Genomic DNA, 17,114 nt, shown 5'->3' with positions numbered 1-17,114 from the left:
GGAACATAGCAGGCTATCCTACGGGAGAATAATTGCACCCAGCTAACAGGGAACATGCATCCAGTTAGGATCGCGCTGCACTTCACATTCCCAGCTAAATCCTCCACGATCGCGCGGTTGCATAACCCCCACCCAAAAAAATAATAATAATCCACGTGACTCTACCCTCTCCCCCCCCTCCCCCTCCCCTCCCGGCCTCTTTCCCGTCTGACTACTCCGCTCCGCAGACGTCACTCGCCCGTCAATGAGAGGGGGCGGGTCCTTTGGAGGGGCGGGGAAGGGGGCGAGCCAATCCGCCAGGCGCCTGCCTTCCGGGAACGAAGAGGCGAAGGTGGCTCCTCCCTCGGTCGGCCCGGCCCGGCCCGCCCATCCCCGACTCGGTCTGCGGAGAGGGCAGAGTTCCCCGCGCGGGTGGGCGATGCCGCTCGGGCTCCTTCCAGCTGCAGGTAACGCCTGTCTGGGGCGAGGCGGGGGCCGGCGGGGCCGCGGGACGAGCAGGGCTGGCGGATCCGGGGTCCCTGCGTAGGGAAGGCGCCGCCGGGCTCCCCTAGAGAGCTGCATGCGGCGAGGAGGCTCTTCCGCAGCTCCCTCAGCCAAGGCACCGCTCAGGACAAAAGGAAGCGCCGGAGGCACACCGCAAAAGCGGGGAGGGGGGAATCTCTCGTGGCGGGCAGGAAGGGGTCCGGCCCCCCTCGCCCCTTTTTCATGCATTTCCCCGCCTGCCTTTCCGCCCGTTCGATCTTTCCTGCCCTGGCCGCTCTGCTGCGATCTCTCCCGGGTACTTGCTTCACCGCCCGGTCGGACTCGGCGGGAGCATCCCTTGCGCGCTCCGGGGAGAAGCCCCCGCGCAAACTTCGCGGCGCTCCCATCCGTGGAAGCCTGGCTCGCCTCTGCGAGCTGACTCCCCCTCGGCCTTTTTAGCTGCCGGACAGCAGTGGGTGGTTTCCGCGGCGGGTCTTTGCAAGGCGCCAACTCGGAACCGCGGCTTAAAGGAGGCGGCGGTTCGCTGGCCGAAAGAACCCGCGTTCAGGCTTCCTGGTCAGTCCAGCTTAGGGACGGACTCAGTAGCCGGCCACAATGGAAACTTCCGGCCAGCAAAATGTGTAGAAAAGACCTTCCGCCTCCCCATCTTGGAGGGTGGGGGGTGGAGGGGGTGCAGAAGTTTAAAAGAATTTTTTGGTGGTGAGTTTTCGGTCACACATTAGAAAGTTTGGTGTATGCCGGTGCCTTGCAAGGTCAGCTTGTGGGATGCTTTGCTTGCATGTCATCCCATTGAACTGCATGGGACATATTTCTAAATAGGCACGCATAGGTGACATAGAAGAATTCCCTAAGTCTTTCTGTTGAGGAGACCTCAAGTATATAGAGGGGGTGTGTGGGTGGGTGTGTGGTGTGGTGAATGCAGAACAAACACACATATCCTTGGGCATAATGACACATCTCATTTGAATAAATTTACAATGGGTGTAAAAAATGTGAGATTGAGGGAGGGATTCGTTCTGTAAAATTTCAGAACTTAGTTCTCAAAGGATGATCTTGGCCTAGAAAAAGATGGCATTCTGCTCTTCTCTTTGGGAACCTCCATTGTAGCTATGCTGAGAATTGTTATTAATCTCCTAATTACCTCACTAAATTGTTCTTGTCCCGAAGGTGGGCTTTAAAACAGAAGGGAATGGCAATGATAGCATAAAAACAAGACAATAATTAGCCATAGTATACCACTTTATGTATTTTTCTAGAAATCAATATAGGGGATATTGCTATAGTAACTATGGCTGGATTGTAGACTCAACAAATTAATGTCCACCACAAATCAATTTAGTTCCCATTTCAGGAAAGGTCTTTGCTTGGGAGGCTGGTATCATCTGTTGGTCAATTCTTAATTGGTGTTTTCTTTATTTTTTCCCCCATTCTTTGCTCTCCCGAGTTAAAAATATCATTAAGAAATGATATGTGCTAAATGTTATTTAGCACAGGAATTGCAATACTTTGCTTAAAAAACATTTTCAGTAATATAGGGCCACAGACCTGATCAGTGAAGTGAAATTGGAGACCCCTTGAGATCTGCATTCCAGTATTTTAAGTTTTGAAAAGATTATCTAGATTCAGTAAACAAAGAGGTTGTGGGTATTAACTTTAATGGCAGGTTGGATTTTTTATTTTATTTCCTTGAGATGATCGGCCTCAGAGTAAGAGAGAAAGTAAAAGAACGACAATTTTAAAATGTATTTTGCAGCCAGCATTCATTACAGACCCCTCTTGTCATCTATTATATATTCCTGTTTGCAAAAGCAAGCAACAGTTTAATGAGATAAGGCATATTCTCTTTTTTAATAGTAATTTTATAAAACAATTAAATCTACAAGAATAAAAAAATAATATAAAATAAAAAATAGTAAAGAAAAAATATAAAGAAATGACTTCCCCCTTATAAATATAAAGTTTAGTAACTTGCCATCTTCTCTTAAAATGAAGCAAACTATATCCCATCTCTTATTGATAAACAAATCCTTGAAGCCTCCTCATTTCAGTCTTGATCAGCAAAAATACATTAAGGGTTACCAGAGATAACAATATAACTATATATCTGTTTTATTCTTGATCAAATAAATCAACTTTATATTCTTAACTATCTTGATATTTAATCCCTTCAAATAATATCCTAGAAATTGATTTATTTTCATTTTCCTTTGTTCCTTCTCAGAAAATTACCCAGGTTTCTCTCTTGGTTTATTATTTGTATATATCCCTTGTCTAATAATGTCTATTAAGACCTAAGATGATTTCTTTTGTATATCTAGTTTAGCGTATTTTCCATGACATTCCTATAAGCTGTCCTTTTTTAAATTCGCTTTCAGATTAGTCTCAATCTTATCCAGTAAACTTGTTCTTCTTCCATAACATCTTTTGAACACAGTGTATCACTAGAGGTTGACACTCCAGAAATTAACTTCTGGATCCATTGTTTACAAACATCCTTCAGTTTTTTCAATATTAAAATATTTTGCCCCATTCTGTATTAGTAAGTCAAATTTAAGTGTTCTTCTCCTTTATTATAATCTTTCTAAATCTCTCTAGTGCCCCATCATATCTTTTTTTTTAAGAATTCAAAACAAAGGCATTTTCCCACAGGGAGGGATTTTATAATTAATTCCAAAGTCTTATTTCAAATCCATCTGGTTCATTTGTATTTTTCTAAAAATCAAAGTTCTAATCACTCATTGGCATTAGCTATATATTTTTTTAAATCCTTAAATTTGTATTTAAAACTTTATTCACTAAGGTTTGAAAGAAACTGAACCAATGTTTTCAGACTTGTCAATCAAAAGGTTTCTAATAACTGAAAAACTAAAAGCAATCTATGAAAGTAGATAAAATAAATAAGATAACCTTTATTGTCATTTTTTTTTGCTGTGGGCACAATGGCACACATCAAAAATGACATTTGCCCACTCTCAAAGTGAAACACATATGACACACACCTAAACATACTATATACAGCATATGTATAGACCCACACCCCTACATATACATAACAAATAAATATTAAACACTGTCCATCTTAAATATATAATGGAAGGAGGAAGCTTGAGAGTTGACAAGGTTAATGCTGTATGGAATGAAACTATGGCTGAATCTGGATGTTCTGCTATGGATACCACGAAGCCTCCTCCCAGAAGGTAACAAGGAAAACAGGTTATGAAGAGGATGTGTAATGTCCCAGATAATCTTACGGACCCTGCTTAAGCAATGCTTCTGTGCTATGTCCTGGATGGGGGGGGAGGGAACTGCCAATGATCTTTTCGGCCATCCTCACCACTCTGCACCGCCTTCCTGTCTGAAGCAGTGATGCTTCCAAACCAGACTGTGATGCTGTATGACAGGATGCTCTTGATCGTCCCCCTGTAGAAAGTGGTAAGGATAGGAGAAGGAAGATGTGCTTTTCTCATGTGATGCAGAAAATGCAGGCGCTGCTGTGCCCACTTCACCAGTGTATCACTGTTGAGCGACCAAGCCAGCCTACTTATTAGCTGCACACCCAGGAATTTGATGCTGGTAAAGCAATTAGAAAAAGAAGTATATAAAGCCAATGCAATCCCAAATTGCAATCCCAAAATTATTGAGAAGATTTATGGTCTGGATACTTGAAAAGAAGTAAATTGTAATTCTGTTTGAAGCTGTAACAAACTCTTTAAACACCTTTTATTATAGAGAAAAGCATGTAGTTTTATAAGATAGTTAGAGCTTAATCTTATATGAAGAACAGCTAGTCCTTGTTTTTAAAAACAGTGACCTTGTTTGGGAAGGAGGGAAATGGGGGGGAGAGAAAGGAGAATTCAGAAGAGAAGGAACTGCCTGATACTGAAATCCACCAGAAACATTGTCCCAATAAGGTCAAAGAAAATGTATTAACTAGGATTGTCCCATGCTGTGAATTGGCTGGGGATAAGTGTTCTTCAGCAAATTGCCTGGGGGGAGGGTGCAGGGGAGGAGTGCTGGTGGTGGGCCACCCAAGGATGAATGTCTCTGGTGGGTTGGCTGAGTCAGGGGGTCATGGTGAAGTGGACATGTCCATGTGCCCCTAGCTAATTATTCTAGACCTCCCTAAACCCACTGGAGATCACTGTCTTGCAGTCTCCATGTGAGAAGCAACAGTCTGGAGCACTTGTGGGGAATCTCACATCCTCTCTTTGTCCAGAGAGGAATTAGCAAAGAGTCGGCCTACTTGCCAATTCTTCATTGCACCATGGTCACCTAGTTGTTAACTTGTTGGATAATGAAACATTTGTAATTGTCGACCTAGGAGTTGACAGTTCAATCCTCAACTACATGTAATCTCTTCTATTGGAAATTAAGAATTCTCTGCTAGTGGTGAAAAGGAACAGTAAGGTAGATTTCATTTTGAAATACCCACATGAAAACGAAAGGTTCCAAATTTTCATCCATTCATGAACTTGCATCATTTGGGGCCTAGCTTGAAAGAGATCTTCAGGGTTCCTCAAACCTGCACCAAAAATCTGGGTTAGCAGCAGATTTGTTGTCCACAGTAATGGCTGGTCAGTAGTACTGTCATGTTTGATGCTTTTGTATTGTCAAGTTCTTTCCCAAATTCTTTCCATCTTTATACTAGCCCTCCTATAAAAGCAGAAAAAATATTTTGCATCATTCTATTATTATTATTATTATTATTATTATTATTAATAATAATAATAATAATAATAATAATAATAATAATAATAATAATTTTATTTGTATACCGCCCTTCTCCCGAAGGACTCAGGGCGGTGAACAGGGCAAACATATAAAAATACAAAATACAAAAATTAAAAAGGAATTAAACAAGATGCCCAAGTTATAACAATAGATTAAAATACATTTAAAACAACAATAAAATCCAAACCCATCCCCCATCAGGCCAGGCCGGCTTGTTCGAACAAATAAGTCTTCAGATCGCGTCGGAAGGAGTGAAGGTCGGGCGCCATCCGGAGCTCAACCGGCAAACGGTTCCACAATTCCGGCGCACCCACAGAGAAGGACCTCCCCCTGGGGGCCACCAGGTGACATTCTCTGACCGGTGGCACCCTGAGGAGGCCCTCTCTGTGGGAACGCACAGGGCGGAGGGAAGTTGACGCCGGCAGCAGGTGATCCCTAAGGTACTCCGGACCCATGCCATGTAGGGCCTTGAAAACCATTACCAGAACCTTGAATGAAGTCACTGTTAGCTAATTCGGTTAGATTTGGGAGGAAAAATGAGTACGGACAAAGAAAGAAGTATATGTTGCTTTGATGATAGATTTGCTTAAAACTTTGCTTGGAAGGAGAAAAGGAAACCATAGATATTAAAGGGATAAAAATTGAAAAGAGATGCAAATTAGTCCCAAGATCATACGTGCTAGATGTTTTGAAGAATCTGCTTGTTTTTACTCATGTAGATATTCTCCATGACAAAATTCTAGTAAAATAAATTACATTCAGATATCTAAAAAGACTTTTAGAAGTAACAGTTCAAAGGAATTTACTCTTAGTTAAGGTCATGTAGAACTATAGCCTAACTTTATTCAATATCATAAAAATAACATACACATTCTGCTTGTAAGTTAGCATAAAATCTGCTTATATCTTGGCCTAATGTTCTTAAAATGATGATAATGCTGCTTACATAAAGGAATACATAAGCTATTAATGGAGGAAAAACAACTTAGGACAGTGTTGTCTAAGCCATTTTTTACATTCCTCCTTCATTGTCTGGACTTAGCAACATTTCCTTCTTTGTTGCTTTGGAAATGGATCTCCCCATCTTCATCAAGGCCATCCTCTTTACTTTCTACAGTGAGTTAAGGAATTTAGAGTTCTTTGGATGTTGATTGTACTCAGTCAACATATTTAATGACAAGAAAGTCAGGAAGTTCTAGTTTACCAATATTTGAAGGGCCACAGGATTTCTTTTCTTGTTGTAAGATCTTAGAAGGAACATGCATGGACCTTTTTCAATAAGATTTCAAGCTTACTTATAATTCAGGAGATGGCATTATTCATGTTGTGAGTTATCTCAAGGATCCATTCAACCATGACACTCCTACTCAAAAAGCAGGTGGCAGCTATGGCCAAAGTGGTTATTTCAAGGGATCATCTTGAACATCAATCACGCCCATTACTGGACCATTATTTCTCAAGCTTTAGACACTTCCCAACTGAATCTTAGCAATACGCTATACACAGGGCTGACCTTGATGATCCCTGATAGCTCCAACTGGTCCAAATGCAGTGGTGTGCACAATTTTACTAACTCCAAAGTTTGTCCTTGAAACAACAACACTGTGCAAGCTGCATTGGCTTACCATATGTTTCGAAATGCAATTCAAGATGCTGGTTATTATCTGTCATAGCACAGTGACTGCCTATTTCAGGGTTTCTGGGATCACTGGCTCCAACAACATTGCCATGCCTTAGATCAGGAGTCCATGGCCTATTTGCAACTGGGCTGCGTGAGTGATTGGCTGGTGTACGTCCGTGCGCACACACAGCCCCATTCATGGGAGCTTCGCAGGTGAGTGGCGCCCCACTCACAGTGTCACAGGTGTTCTTGGCCTCACTCATGCAAGCAACAGGTGCTTGTCCCCGCGCACGCACATGCATGTGCTCCTGCCCCTCCCATTAAACCATCCCCTCTTTACCCCCAACCCCTCTCCAGGCCACCAACCTGGAAAGGAGCTCTGCCCTAGATCACCTGTATCAAACATCCCTTCTGTGTTGAGGCATCTTCCTTATGAAACGCATTCCCCTCTGAGATTTGGAGCACCCTAATCCTGTAGGGCTTTCTGCAGTGCCAATAACACCTGGATTTTTCCTAGGGGACAGGCTGGGATATTAGGGGAGTCCAATATATACATCTCTGTGAGTTTGTTATATGATGTTCCGTTTTAATTTAACTTTGGTTATTTGGGGGGGCAGTTGTTCAGTATTTATTGTATTTTTTTCCTTTGGTTGTTAGCCTCTCAGAGTTATGAACAGGTAGTCCTCGACTTACAACAGTTCATTTGGTGACAATTACAATGGCACTGAAAAAAGTGACTTATTACCATTTTTCACGCTCATGACCATTGCAGCACCCCTGTAGTTATGTGATCAAAATTTGAATGGAATAATAACGATGATGATGATAATGATGATGATGGAAGGAACCTTGGAGGTCATCTAGTCCAACCCCCTGCTCAGGCAGGAAACCCTATACCATTTCAGACAAATGGTTGTCCAGTCTCTTCTTAAAAACTTCTAGTGTTGGAGCATTCACAGCTTCTGGAGGCATGTTGTTCCACTGATTAATTGTTCTAACTGTCAGGAAATTTCCTCTTAGTTCTAGGTTGCTTCTCTCCTTGACTAGTTTTTATCCGTTGCTTCTTGTCCTGCTTTCAGGTGCTTTGGAGAATAGCTTGACTCCCTCTTCTTTGTGGCAACCCCTGAGATATTGGAACACTGCTATCATGTCACCGCTCGTCCTTCTCTTCATTAAATTAGACTTACCCAATTCCAGCAACCGTTCCTTATATGTTTTAGCCTCCAGTCCCCTGATCATCCTTGTTGTTCTTCTCTACACTCTTTCTAGAGCCTCAACATCTTTTTTACATCATGGTGACCAAACCTGGATGCAGTATTCCAAATGTGGCCTTACCAAGGCATTGTAAAATGGTATTAATACTTCACGTGATCTTGATTCTATCCCTCTGTTAATGCAGCCTAGCACTTTCTTTGCTTTTTTAGCAGCTGCAGCTCACTGCTGGCTCATATTTAAGTGATTGTCCACTAGGACTCTGAGATCCTTCTCACAGTTACTACTATTGAGCAAGGTACCACCTATACTATACCTGTGCATTTGGTTTTTCTTGCCTAAATGTAGAACCTTTTTTCACCATTGAATTTCATTTTGTTAGATAGCGCCCAATGTTCAAGTCTGTCAAGATTCTTCTGTCTCTTAAGCCTATCTTCTGGAGTATTGGCTATTCCTGCCAGCTTGGTGTTTTCTGCAAATTTGATGAGTTCCCCATCTATCCCCTCATCCAAATCATTGATGAAGATGTTGAAGAGCACTGGGACCAGAACAGAGCCCTGGGGCACCCCACTACACACTTCCCTCCATGTAAATGCTGTTCCATTGAGGACCACATGCTGAGTATGACTGGTCAGCCAACTACGAATCCATCTGATGGTGATGCTGTCTAACCCACATTTTTTTATCTTATCAAGTAGTAGGTTGTGGTCTACTTTATCAAATGCCTTACTGAAAATCCAAGTAAATTATATCCACAGCATTCCTCTGGTCCACTAAGTTTGTCACCTGGTCAAAGAATGCAATAAGATTTGTCTGGCATGATCTGTTTTTGACAAACCCATGTTGGGTTTTAGTAATGACTTTCTTTGTCTCTAGGTGTTTGCTGATTCGTTGTTTGATTATCTTTTCCAGAATCTTCCCAGGTACTGAAGTCAGGTTGATAGGTCTGTAGTTTCCTGGATCCATTTTTCCCCTTTATTGAAGATGGGAACTACATCAGCTCTTTTCCAGTCCTCTGGTAGTGCTCCAGGATCTTTGAAAGATACAGTTCAGTGCTTCTGAGATCACATCTGCCAGTTCCTTCAGAACCTTGGGGTGTAGTCCATTTGGTCCTGATGATTTGAACTCGTCTAGGGTGGATAGGTGCTCACTTACCATTTTCTTGCTTATCTTAACTTTTGTTTCTAATCTGTCTTTTATGGTACTGTTTTTGATAGGTTGGACTGATTTTTCCCTTTGTGTAAAGACAGATGCAAAAAAACCCAAGTAGTTCTGCTTTTTCCCTGTTGCTTGTCACCTTCTTTCTACCACTAATGGACCAATCATTTCCTTAGCTTTTTTCTTGTTTTTTACATGTTGAAAGAAGCTTTTTTTTGTTCTTTTTTACTTTTGTCTCAAGCTTTAGTTCATTTTGAGCCTTAAGCTTTCATCTTTGCAGGCTCAGGCTCTTTGCTGATATTCTGCCTTAGTTATGTGCACCTCTTTCCACTATTTATACTTGTCCTTTTTATCTTTCAATTTATCAGAAAGTTCTTTATGCAGCCGTGCTGGTTTCTTTTGAGAGCTGTTATTTCGCTGGGCTTTTATAATCTCACTTTTCACAATTTCCCAAGCTTCTTGAGTTGTTTTCCCCTTGAGGATTCTCATCCATGGAATCCTTCCTAAGCTCTCTCCAAGTTTATTGAAATTAGCTCTCTTAAAGTCCAAGACTCTACTTTGACTGTGTTCTGTTGCTTGTGCTTCCCCCTCCCAAGGTTCCTGTTGCTTCAACACCTTCTATCATTTCATCTCTGGTTCATATTGATGACGGTTGCAGTGTCCTGGGATCATCTGACCATCTTTTGCAACCTTCTGACAAGCAAAGTCAGTGGAGAAACCAGATTCACTTAACAGCCATGTTACTAACTTAACACCTGCAGTTTTACTTAACAACTGTGGCACAAAAGGTCGTAAAATGGGGCAAAGTTTACTTAATAAATGTTTCACTTAGCAACAATATTTTGGGCTCATTTGTGGTAGTCAAGGACTACCTGTGTTTAAGATAGGCAGTCATCTACATTTTCTAAAAAAATAATAATTAGATTCATAGAAAATACGGTTTGGATTCCAAAATCTTTAAATATTGGATGCAGACATTTGCCAAGTAGTCATTTACAAAAAAATGGTTACAATAATTTAATCAGGCTATTATTTATTACAACTTTAGTGAGTATTAAAGCCATTTAAACTACATATTTATATACAGTTGAAAAAGAGTTTTTATAATAACAGAAAGTAGTTTTTATTTTGTTTTCTCCTCATATTGCCCCCATCTCCCCAACTACCAATATGTCACAAATGATGTACCATCTATGTGTGTTTGCAAGTAGGCTACCAAATATTTATACACGTTGAGCTGCTTCAGATAGAAGATAATATTTGTAGCTCAGGGTTGAGTTGGTTCTTTATGCATTTATGTTGTATGTCTTTTAGATTCACAACCAGCATAATGTTGGTACTCCACATTCTTAACCAGAAGTGTGCAGAATGGCGCAGGGAGAGGTTAACCTGGACCATGATATACCACTCTTGACCCTTCCACCATATTGGGCCAAAACCATTGTGGGACTTTTTTCCATTATCTGCTTTGTGAACAGCTATGATGGAGATTTTGTCTTTGATGACTCTGAAGCTATAATCAACAATAAGGTTAGTGGTGTATTGTTGTAAATAGAATTAAAAAGGACTACAGTTCTACTTGTGCTTCCAATAATTGGTTACATTAATCAGATGAAAACAGATTTAGAATAATCTCTGATTAATTAAAAAGCACACTTGAATTTAATATAACTTATTTAGAGTGTACATTTGAAAAAAATACAAAAGAAAATGCCTTAAATAAGTTAAAACTATTTTTCTATTGCATTAGCAGTTATAGAACAGTACAAACGTGGCAAATTATTGTATTTGTGCTCTACTTTCAACATCACAGCTGCTGCAAAGTAGGGTCATTTTTGCATTCAGCCATTCAGATGAAAAAGAACTGTGGTGCAAATATACTTTGTTAAACACATTGAGATTCGGGTTTTGTAATAGGTTTTATGTACCTTATATTTCTTTTTCTGATTTCCTGGCGTGTATCAGTTTGTATCAATTAAATCATTCACCTGAAACCTAATTTGTAAGTCTGCAATCATTTCACAAATGATGGAAAGATGTGCATGACGTAAGGATAATATATACATAAGATCAGGAGTGGTACTGTCTTTGTATCCCTATGTATTCCATAATAGTGAAAGTGTATTTTTAGTGTACAGGTAATCCTCGACTTATGACCATAATGGAACCTGGCAATTGTAGTCATAGGTGTTGGCAGTTGTAAAATGGGTCATCATGTAATCAACCCAGTTTTACAAACTTTTTTGCAATGATCATAAAGCGAACACCAATTGTAAAGTGAATGCTGTGATTATTAGCTGAACTATTTTCACAGTGGCTGTTTTTTGCTGGAAATTACATTTTCAGCAAAAATGTGAATCACTATCATGTGACCGAGAGGCAGTGCAAATGGTTGTAGATGTGGGTCAGCTGCCAAGCACTCAAAATGCAGTCACACGACTGGGAGGGAGGGCAGCCGTCAGAACTTTGAAACTGGATCGTTTGTACCTTTTGTGGGGGAAGTCCATCATAACTTCAAGTCATAAGTCAAGGACTACTTGTACTATGTCAAATAGTCTTAAAGATGAGCTTGGAGCATGATTTCAGACACTTTACTTAATCTTCCACCACAACTTAATTTTGAAAGCTAGAAATAAATGAGAAATATAATCTGTTTTATTTTCTGCATTTTCAACCACCTGAAGTAGCTAAGAGTGAAAAAAATACAAGTGCCTTTTCATAAAGAAGGAGAAAAGAAAATTTATTTCAGGAATTAATTTTAGGGTGGGCACATTCTGAAATATATTTTTTTGCAAGTTATCCACTGTCAATTCCTAGGCTTCCTGCTTTACAGCTGCTACCCTGGTCATCTTTGGGGTAGGAGACAGAAGCCAAGATAATGGTCATGGCCACATGATCAAAACCTTGTCTCCTTTCTGTATACATTGGAGTTTCAATTTTAAAGTCATAGAGGCCATTTTTTTTTCTTCCAATGCACCAGAGGATGGAACAAGAAACAATGGATGGAAACTAATCAAAAAAAGAAATAACCTGGAATTAAGGAGAAACTTCATAACAGTGAGAACAATTAACCAGTGGAACAGATTGCCTTCAGAAGTTGTGGTTGCTTCATCACTGGAGGCTTTTAAGAAGAGACTGGACAGCCACTTGTCCAGAAATAACTTGTTTGTCTGCATCTTAGAATATGCAGGCAGTTTTAAGAGTAAATCAACAAACTTCCTTCTTCTCTAATGTGCCCTAAGGGGAGATTGGTTAGTCATGGTTAGTTTTGGGTAGAACTACTTTCAGGGAAGGGACGCGGTGGTTCAGTGGGTTAGGACGCTGAGCTTGTCGATCAGAAGGTCGGCAGTTTGGCGGGTCGAATCCCGAGTGCCGCGTAACAGAGTGAGCGCCTGTTACTCGTCCCAGCTTCTGCCAACCTAGCAGTTCGAAAGCACGTAAAAATGCAAGTAGAAAAATAGGGACCACTACGGTGGGAAGGTAACAGCATTCCGTGAGCCTTTGGCGTCTAGTCATGCCGGCCACATGACCACAGAGACGTCCTTGGACAAGCGCTGGCTCCTCGGCTTTGAAACGGAGATGAGCACCGGCCTGTAGAGTCGGAAACGACTAGCACGCATGTGCGGGGGAACCTTTACCTTTACTTTTTACTTTCAGGGAGGGATTCCTTTGGCTGTGATGCCAAATATTTTTGAAGGTATTATTTGATTCAGCCATCCAAGTGTTCTGAAAAGAGGTCTGTCTGAGTGAAATTTGTCCACCTCCTAACTTCCTTCTCTGACCACCAATTCCCCCTCCCCTCCAAAATTTGGAGCTACCACTGGTTTCATTTAACCAATATATCCTTCTTAAGTCACTTCAGGGCTTAAGAGTTTAAGAAAAAAAATCTTGTTCAGTTTGATGAGGTACATGTAGCTACAGATAGTCCTCCTTTAATGCCTGGTGAATGACTGTAATAAAGATATTTGATTAAACTCCATTAATTGGGACTGGAAATGCTATTGTTAATGGGCATGGTTGTATATTAAAAAGCACCACATGTCCATGGCATTTAGTGACAGCAGTTCCAGCAAGTCCCAGTTACCATTGTTAATCAAAGACCACAACTTCCAACTTCCTACTGGCTTCTTCACTGAATTTGTTTGTGATCATTCAACAAGGACCACCTGTATAGCTTCCTTTCCTTGAGGAGCCCAGAAACAGCACCTTGCCTTCTTGGACCCTGAAAGTTGTCTCAGCCATCTTGATTTCTCCACCAGCAATTAGCCCTTGTTCTTTATTTTTTGCAGCAGCCAATGTTTATCCCCGCAGGGCAATCTCTCATTGTAATGCAAGCTGTCACTGAATTTCACAGAGTTCAAACAGTCTTCCAGAGGCTTTCTAGCTCATATAAACATCTCTCTGCTTTGTCTTGTTTTAAAACATGGTGCAATGATTTATCTTTTCTGTGTGTAGAAAGGCAAACATTTGATCAAATAAAGCATTTGAGGCAGAGTGCCTCTTTCTGAACATGTGTTAATTAGAACAAAGTGTCTTTTGCCAAATGTTGCAGCCTGCAACGCAAAGACTGCTGTTGAAAATCAAGTGTGGAGATTCTGATCCAACAGAATCATATGCACATAATTTGTCTAATGAATGTGTGCTAAGTCAAGCTGAAAGGAAAACAGGATTTTTGTTTTCATGATAGACTCCCTATAATAAGAGCACGGTTTTAGACGAATGCGTTCCCAGGATTCTTGGCCTCCTGTGACTTGTTTGTTTTTTGTTAAGTCAGATTCACACAACTGCTTCTAAAGCATATGTTCTAAGTGTTCTGATCAATATGAAAATTGTCAGCCGAGATTGAATGCCAAGGTGATGTGGCTGTCAGATCTCCTGCTCCACAGTTATCCGTATGCCAATTTCCATTGTCACACTAAGCATTTCTATCACCTCACATCACAAGGAAGCAAGGCGCCACAAATTCCAGGAAAGCTGAAGCCACATGTGGCTGAACTGGTAGCCAGCTGTTGTTGCAGATGGAAGTGGGGGGGGGGGTTGGTGTAGCAGAACCCAGACCTATTCAAAATAATGTTAAGATGGATTGAACTTTGTAGTCAGGACCCAGATGTGACCAGTTTTCAGTTTAAGATGGCGGCAAGCGAAGGAACAATTGTCCTCATGAGTGTTTGTAGATACTTGTGCATTGATTTGTTTTCTTAAAGTACTTTCTTGGAGGAAGTGGACTGTTCATAATGCAGGTTGGAAGCAGGTTGGATTGGACTAGAGCAGGGCATTCTGGAGGATGGACTGTTCATAATGCAGGTTGGAAGCAGGTTGGATTGGACTAGAGCAGGGTATTCTGGAGGATGGCCATGCTTACTGCTTCATTGCACTCCCCACTTTATGGTGTTTTACAGGCACATTTTGCAAACCATGTTTGATGTTGCATTCTGGACCTGGCAGCAGTTCTTTTTAATTGGACTCCAGCTCCTGGTCTGTTTCATATTTTCAGAGGAGTGGGCTGCTGCTGGATGCTTTTGGGGGAGCAGCTTTTGGTGGATGGTGCTGTTGGACACTTTTTTGCTACTGCTGGGGCTTCCACTGAGGCTGTGCTGCTGGAGTCCTTCCCCATTGTTTGGTTCCTTCCTGTATATCTGTGCTTTTGTTGGCCATTGTGGCTCAGGGATTTGAGTGGTAGCTGGGCAGATGAGGGCTATAGTAAGGTACAAGCTTCTATGGGCCCCCTTTCCCCCAGAGGTCAACTTGCCTACCCTGTGGGTACCCCTTAGAAAGAAGGAAGTAGGAAGCTGTACCTGTTTGTGGAGTCCTATTGTGAATAGGCCAATTCCTCCTTCTGGGAATGTTGATCTGTATGAATATGTGGTAATGTGTATTGAGTGTGAGATAGTGTGTAGGGAGATGGGGGCTGGGTACCCTGATGGTGCTGATTACTGGTGAAGTTATAGTACCTTCGGATGCCCAGTTCCCCTCCCAAGGATGTCTGGTGAGGAAACTGGGAGGTTCCCGGTCCCTGGTCTTGGTGGACTTGGTTTTGGGCATCCTGGTTAGTGATGTGCATGGGGAGGGGTGGTGGGAGACAGGGAGAAAGCCACTCTTGGAGAATGTGGAAGCATTGTCTTATACTGGTTTTGCAGTCCCCTCCTTGAACTCTATTCTGGTACACTGTCTGTAGACCTTCAGCAGAATGGAACAACTTGTGGCAGCCAACTCGCTGCAGCCAACTTGCTGCAGCCAACTTGCTGCAGCCAACTCACCACAACCAACTTCCACAACCAACTCACCATGGCCAACTCACTGCAGGACAATTTAACAATTCAATTTAATTACTTAAATTAAAGGATATTTTAATTTTTGCCATTCACATTTCATTCTGTCCCTCCTTTTCATCCTTTCTTTAATGATCTATGTCACCATTTCTTTGATATTGGTGTAACTCTTGTCCTGCAGTGAATTGTGCCGTGGTGAGTTAGCCATGGCAATTTGTCCCACAATGAGTTGGCCATGGCAAATTGGCTGTGATGAGTTGGCCATGGTAAGTTGGTCGTGGCAAGTTGGCTGTGGCAAATTGTCATAGACACACTTTCAGTGGCCCTGCCCACTGCTACTGAGCACCAGGTCAGTCTGTAATAAGGCTTCCTTTATCAACGACTTAATCATTGATGAGAGGGCATGTATTACCGAAACCTGACTAGGCCCAGGAATGGGAAGGTTAGCCTTTTCAGAAATATGCCCAGTAAGGTTTGGGATGTGGCTTCAACTGAAACTCTGGGCCTGTTTGGGGAGTCCTCTGGGCCAGGGGTGTGGATGTGGTTATTGTCATCCAGTAACTCCTTCACACCCTTACACCAGGTTGGGCTCTAGGGACCAGCCTCGCTCCTGCAATGCAACCTCCCTGTCTGAGCTGGCTCTGGAGTTCATGGCCAACATGATGACCATGGGCCTATCCTAGGTCATTCAGAGCCAAACATGAGACAGTGGTCATACTTGGATCAGGTGTTCCTGTCAGAGCAGTGGCTATGTGATATGAAATGGGCAAATTCTTAGTGTCTCGCTTGTTATAGTCAGATGACCGCCTGATTTCCATGGGATTCTCTAGTGCCAGTATCCACTGCAGGAAGGCTGTACCCATTAGACTGGTTTGTTCCTGAAACTGATGAACCTGGATGACCTTTAGAGGGAGCTCAGGGCTGTTCCTGTTGGTCTGCTACATGATCCATCTGAAGACTTGGTTGTCACTTGAATAAGGGAACAGCTGAGACCTTGGATCAGATCATACCCATGCAACCTCTCTCTTCTCGGAGATCCCACCACTCCCTCTGATTTACAAAGGAATTGACAGGAGAAGAGATGTCTAGAGCATCGCTAGTACTCAACCAGTGGAAGAATTTGCCCAGCATCTGTCAGACAAAACTACTTGGATTTTTTTTTTGCTATATTTATAAGAAGAATGTAGTAAAGATGTAAAAGGTAGAAATCTTTTTTTTTAGATAACGGGGCCCTAATCAGTGTAGCATTCCACCATCTGCCATCGTAAAATGAATTGGACTACAACTCAGGTTTCCACCGATAAATTTTTCTGATGCTCCAGGAACAAACAATGCTTGAGTTATTAATTACAGTATTACAATGGCTAGAAAATGTGTTACTTTGTTTGAGGGTATCTATGTATGAAGAGGGAAGAGGACATCTTGTACCATTGGCCCTTTTTCCTACCATTAATACTCTGGAAAGGCCAACATTTTATCACATTGGGGGCCGTTCAAGGTTTCAGTAAGAAACTGGTTGGCATCAAATATCTAGAGTACAGGAATGGTAATGTTTAAAATAAGAATACACTGAAGGACACAAAAGGCACTAGGAATAGTTATTTCAGCAGACTTTGCTCAACTCAGTTCCCTGGCATCAG

At 41.8% G+C, this 17,114-nt stretch overlaps 1 protein-coding gene across 1 annotated transcript in view; it reads left to right on the top strand.

The window, feature by feature from the left end:
* Positions 1-353: 353 nt before the first annotated feature.
* The window catches only part of TMTC4 (transmembrane O-mannosyltransferase targeting cadherins 4), a 63,626-nt gene continuing 46,865 nt past the window's right edge, over positions 354-17,114 (top strand). Inside the window, exons 1-2 of the mRNA XM_083362291.1 lie at positions 354-446; positions 10,520-10,735. Coding sequence (XP_083218417.1) covers positions 10,574-10,735 — 162 coding nt within the window. The 5' untranslated portion in view covers positions 354-446; positions 10,520-10,573. The remainder of the gene's footprint in view (positions 447-10,519; positions 10,736-17,114) is intronic.

This window comes from Vipera ursinii (genome assembly GCF_947247035.1).
Source record: "Vipera ursinii genome assembly, chromosome: 4".
NCBI classification, from domain to species: Eukaryota; Metazoa; Chordata; class Lepidosauria; order Squamata; family Viperidae; genus Vipera; species Vipera ursinii.
The sequence above is the reverse complement of the archived record's forward strand: the minus strand, read 5'-3'. Positions and strand labels throughout refer to the sequence as shown.